Source organism: Neoarius graeffei, chromosome 2 (assembly GCF_027579695.1).
Source record: "Neoarius graeffei isolate fNeoGra1 chromosome 2, fNeoGra1.pri, whole genome shotgun sequence".
NCBI lineage: Eukaryota > Metazoa > Chordata > Actinopteri > Siluriformes > Ariidae > Neoarius > Neoarius graeffei.
The window spans coordinates 115,514,602-115,520,761 of record NC_083570.1 but is presented as its reverse complement, the minus strand read 5'-3'; the positions used below and the strand labels follow the sequence as shown (position 1 = coordinate 115,520,761).

Below are 6,160 nucleotides of genomic sequence, written 5' to 3'. Positions count from 1 at the left end.
AGGGTAGTGTCATGTCCAGGTTTCTAAACTAGCAGTACGCCTTGTGGTTGTAGCATGCAGCCTGCATGGTAGTAAGTGTCACTTCTGATCCTAATTGATATTGCGTACCCTTAACCATATCCACAATGCAATGTAACATCAAACAGAACAGAATGATAATCTTACCTTTCAACTGCATCCCTTGTGTCTTGCATTCAGAGTCAACGTCGCTAAGTTCACATGTTCAGGGCCAGGCCGGTTGGCAGCCACTTTCCACGACTTCCCTTTCCGGTGGCCATTCGTTGCCATGGCAGCAGTTAGAGCATGCGTTCTTTGTATGTCATAATTTCGACTTTTTTTCTCGAAAATTTCGACTTTTAATCTCGAAGATTTCGACTTTTAATCTCGAAGATTTCGACTTTTTTTCTCGAAGATTTCGACTTTTAATCTCGGAATTTAGAAAAAAATATTTTCTCCAAGTGGCCCTAATACGCTTCCGTAGAAAACGTTTACAACCACATTCACAAAAATAAAAGAATTATGCCTAATGATACCATATACAGGTTCGAATATTTAGAGCTGCCTAATATTCGTTCAAACATCTCTTTTTTTTCACAACATTCGAATTGTATTCGAATATCGAAGTTCGAAGTCAAAGCCCTAGTTTATACACTTCTAGTAATAATGAGAAGATACAATTTTTGGAGTCGGATAATTAATTAAACGTCAGATATTTTAATCATAAAGCCTTCAGCTGCCCCTACAGTATATTCCATCCTTGGTTGTAGGAGAACAGCAGGAAAAGATAATACCATTTTACATTCGATCCCTACAGTGTGTATAAAGGTATAAAATACTTTTTCATTACTGGGTGACTTTTCATGGAAAAAAAACAACAACAACATGCACTCACTGGCCACTTTAATAGGAACTTGTTGCTGATTCCAAGATTCCTGTTCTTGGCTGCAGGAGTGGAACCCAATGTGTTCTTCTCTCTCTGTTGCATGCTGAGACGCTTTTCTACTCACCACGGTTGTAAAGAGTGATTATATGAGTTACTATATCCTTCCTGAGCTGGAGCGAAAAGCCCAAGACTGGGATGCCTGGAGATCTCTCGTCGGTGGCCTATGCCCCAGGAGGGGCAGATTTGTATCTGCATGATTTGATGCATCAAGGGTTCGGCTGATTAGAGAACTGTAGAAAACAGGAGGTGGGTGTAGGGGTGTATATATACCGTATATGATTATCCCTCTTTTCCTGATCCATCAATGAAAAGGGACCTCAATGTCTTTCTGAAGGTGTTTAGTTAAAGACTAAGTCTCACTTGTTGTTCCATATACAGTGTGTGTTATTTTTGTTTCTGGTTGGTTCCTGGAATGTTTCTTAACCCACTGAGATGTTTCAGACCCTCTTGTATGCACTGAAACAGCACCACACCATTACAGCAGCATCCTTTATTTCATCCTGTGTACAAACGAGTAAAGAGCTTACATTCTCACAGTTCTGCAAACCAAAGCTTCATTTTTATCCAATACTTTATAATTTAGGGCGTGTAAAAAATCAGATTTATAAAACAGTGTCAGTGAAGGCACTTAGGAAAAGAGGAGCCTGAAAACTTTGCTATATCACACTCCAAACCTCTCTCTCTCTCTCTCTGGTGCAGTCCAGCACTCTGTGGTCTGACACATTAAAGCTGCGTTTCTTCACATTCACACTCCGAGAACCTGCAAGTCAGCGAGACAAAACCAAACAAGAAGTACCATAAAATAAGCGACAGTGCCAGATAAGATTATTTGTTAGAGCCCAGGAGGTTATGAGTTTGAATCTCAGCACTGCAACAGAACAGAGGACCACTGAGCAAAACCCTTCCCCATCATTTGCTCAGCTCTGATCTCGGATCTTTGGATAAACCGTGTGCTGAATGGAGCTCCTTCTCCAGGTCATTTCTCCTGCGTCTGTAACCACACGACCCAGCTGGACGAAGACTAGACACCTTTAAACATCCTGATTTTGCCTTTCTGAGCAAGGAGCTGTGTGATATTGTACTCGTAGTCTGCGTTATGGACGCCCGTCTCCTTGAATGCACCACTCATCTGGTTCTCCTCCCAGTAGTGGTGCCAGTTCCCCTCCTGATCAGCACCAAAGCCAAAGACATTCACCTAAAAAAAAAAAAGGACACAAGCAGAAGACAAGAAAAGAGCTGATGGACCACAGCCTTTAATCAGAGTAAAAATAATACCATTTTTTTTTAAATGTCTTTTTTAAAGTTTTTTTTAGTCATTTATAATGAACATGTTATATTTCTTCACACACGTCATGGTGAAGAAATGAAGACCAGAGAAGCGGTTAAGAGGTTAAAAAGAGATGCAAACAGAAAATCAGAAAACAATGAATAAAAGAGAAAATAAAAAAATATCAATAATCAATGTTAAAAATAGAGAACAATAAAAAGGAACAGTGAATAAGCAAAACACACCAGAACCTGAGGAACATTTTCAGACAAAAATGAATCATTACAAAAAATAAAAACAAAACAAACAAAAAACACCGAGAGAATAAATAATGCACAAATAACAAAATGTACAAAGAAAGAAAAACGAAAGAAGCAAATCAGTGTGGAGAAATAAACCTGTATGAACACACTGCTGTGTAAACTGAAATCTCAGCTCGAGATAATCAAGTCAAGTTTATTTGTATAGCGCTTTTAACAACAAACATTGTCGCAAAGCAGCTTTACACAATTTGAACGACTTAAAACACGAGCTAATTTTATCCCTAATCTATCCCCAATGAGCACGCATGTTTATTTATCCCTAATCAATCCCCAATGAGCACGCCTGTTTATTTATCCCTAATCAATCCCCAATGAGCACACCTGTTTATTTATCCTAATCTATCCCCAATGAACATGCCTGTTTATTTATCCCTAATCTATCCCCAATGAGCATGCCTGTTTATTTATCCCTAATCTATCCCCAATGAGCACGCATGTTTATTTATCCCTAATCTATCCCCAATGAGCACGCCTGTTTATTTATCCCTAATCAATCCCCAAATGAACACGCCTGTTTATTTATCCTAATCTATCCCCAATGAACATGCCTGTTTATTTATCCCTAATCTATCCCCAATGAGCATGCCTGTTTATTTATCCCTAATCTATCCCCAATGAGCACGTATGTTTATTTATCCCTAATCAATCCCCAATGAACATGCCTGTTTATTTATCCCTAATCTATCCCCAATGAGCATGCCTGTTTATTTATCCCTAATCTATCCCCAATGAGCACGCATGTTTATTTATCCCTAATCAATCCCCAATGAGCACACCTGTTTATTTATCCTAATCTATCCCCAATGAACATGCCTGTTTATTTATCCCTAATCTATCCCCAATGAGCATGCCTGTTTATTTATCCCTAATCTATCCCCAATGAGCACGCATGTTTATTTATCCCTAATCAATCCCCAATGAGCACGCCTGTTTATTTACCTTTATTCTATCCCCAATGAGCACGCATATTTATTTATCTCTAATCTATCCCCAATGAGCACGTATGTTTATTTATCCCTAATCTATCCCCAATGAGCATGCATGTTTATTTATCCCTAATCTATCCCCAATGAGCACGCATGTTTATTTATCTCTAATCTATCCCCAATGAGCATGCATGTTTATTTATCTCTAATCTATCCCCAATGAGCACGCATGTTTATTTATCTCTAATCTATCCCCAATGAGCATGCATGTTTATTTATCCCTAATCTATCCCCAATGAGATAAACAGCTGTTTATTCCTGAAGAACACTGAGCTGTGATTCGGCCTCCAGGGGGCGACACTGTATCACTAACACTGGAGCTGCACTCAGGAGCACAGAACATAGTCTGATTGGAGGGGAGGGTGGGTCATGTGATCTATCTATCTATCTATCTATCTATCTGCAGATAAGTTTCTCTCCTTCCATCTCTCTCTCCCCCACCTCCATCTATTTCTCTCCCCACTCTGTCTCCCTCCATGTCATTCTCTCTCCATCTCTGTCTCTCTCTCTCCCTCCCTTCATCTCTCTCTCTCTTTCCCCATGTCATTTTCTTTCTCCATCTCTCTCCCTCCATGTCATTTTCTTTCTCCATTTCTCTCTCCCTTCATGTCATGCTCTCTCCCCCTCCATGTCATTCTCTCTCTCCATCTCTGTCTCTCTCTCTCCCTCCCTTCATCTCTTTCTCCCTCCATCTCTCTCTCCATCTCTCTCTCCCTCTGTGTCATTCTCTCTCCATCTCTCTCTCCGTCATTCTCTCTCTTCATCTCTCTCTCCATGTCATTCTCTCTCTCTCTGTCATTCTCTCTCTCTCCCTCTATGTAATTCTCTCTCTCCATGTCATTCTCTCTCTCCCTCTCTCTCCCTCTATGTAATTATCTCTCTCTCCATGTCACTCTCCCTCTCTCTATGTCATTTTCTCTCTCTCCCTCTATGTAATTCTCTCTCTCCATGTCATTCTCTCTCTCCCTCTATGTAATTCTCTCTCCATGTCATTCTCTCTCTCCCTCTCTCTCCTCTATGTAATTCTCTCTCTCCATGTTATTCTCTCTCTCCATGTCATTCTCTCTGTCCCTCTATGTAATTCTCTCTCCATGTCATTCTCTCTCTCTCCATGTCATTCTCTCTCCATCTCTCTCTCCATCTCATTCTCTCTCTCCCTCTCTCTATGTAATTCTCTCTCTCTCCATGTCATTCTCTCTCTCCATCTCTCTCTCCATCTCATTCTCTCTCTCCCTCTATGTAATTCTCTCTCCATGTCATTCTCTCTCTCTCCATGTCATTTTCTCTCTCCATCCATGTCATTCTCTCTCTCTTTCTCTGTCTCTCTCACTCTCCCTCCCTTCATATCTCTCTCTCCTTCATTTTCTGTCTCTCTCTCTCTCCAGATGTAGAATCAGTTTCAACGGCTCACATCAGTGGTACACCTCTTCATCTTGAGCTAAAAGCATCCAGTGCGCTCGTGTGTGTGTGTTTGTTGGATGATAGGGAGTGTGTCTAATGGGTGTGTCGTGCATACGGAGCTGCACTTATGTTCTGACATTATTTAAAATGATGGACAGCCTACACACACACACACACACACACACACACACACACACACACACACACACACACACAGAGATTTCTGTACAGTGTAGTGTACTTCCTGCTCCATTAGCCCTTCTCTCAGCCCCTACAGTGTACACTGACGAGTAGCCGAGCAGAAGAGGGTTTGGGATCAGACCCGAGATCAAAACAGCTGCTTATAACCATTCGAAAGCTGAGAGAACCATGAAACACACACCTGTCGATGTGGACACCATGTCAGATGAATCCCACAGTGCAGTGAGTCAGGAATGTATTCATGGTGACGTTACAGATGCGCAGTATTTCTCTGTATACAGTGTGATAGTGACTCTATAAGCAGTGCTGTGTCATCTGTACGTGGAACACAACACTGCAGATACAAAGAGCAGTCTCAGACCCAGCCGTCTAATCATCACAATACAGCGCTTATCAAAGTCACTCAGATCCTTACACGTGCCCATTTTCCCTCCTTCCAACATATCAACTTCAAGAACTGACTGATCTCTTTCTTTCTGCCGAATAAATCCCACCCCCTGACTGGTGCCACGGTAATGAGATGATCAGTGTTACTCACTTCTTCATCTCTCAGTGGGTTTAATGTGTTTATACATGTCGAGGATTTGTTCTATAAACGTCTGTTAAAACTCATCTCATCTCATTATCTCTAGCCGCTTTATCCTTCTACAGGGTTGCAGGCAAGCTGGAGCCTATCCCAGCTGACTACGGGCGAAAGGCGGGGTACACCCTGGACAAGTCGCCAGGTCATCACAGGGCTGACACATAGACACAGACAACCATTCACACTCACATTCACACCTACGGTCAATTTAGAGTCACCAGTTAACCTAACCTGCAAGTCCACTGAGGCTGGGCTGCATCGCGTTGTCACGAGGGGGAAAACTCACGCGCACATTAGGCGAACTGGGGAAAGTTATAACGGAATGATTTCGCACTGTAGTTGGGTTGAGCACATATATTTCTATGATTCTGGATCTGAAATAGCAATGTTATAAGGTCGGCTATAACATAAGCCTAGCGCAATTCATCCTACACGATGTTCATCATTTTTAGAGGA

The 6,160-nt window shown here is 41.6% G+C and overlaps 1 protein-coding gene across 1 annotated transcript in view; it reads right to left on the bottom strand.

Moving 5' to 3' along the window:
* Positions 1-1,447: 1,447 nt before the first annotated feature.
* Positions 1,448-6,160, bottom strand: part of LOC132875002 (CMP-N-acetylneuraminate-beta-galactosamide-alpha-2,3-sialyltransferase 1-like) — a 30,212-nt gene continuing 25,499 nt past the window's right edge. Inside the window, exon 6 of the mRNA XM_060911554.1 lies at positions 1,448-2,138. Coding sequence (XP_060767537.1) covers positions 1,965-2,138 — 174 coding nt within the window. The 3' untranslated portion in view covers positions 1,448-1,964. The remainder of the gene's footprint in view (positions 2,139-6,160) is intronic.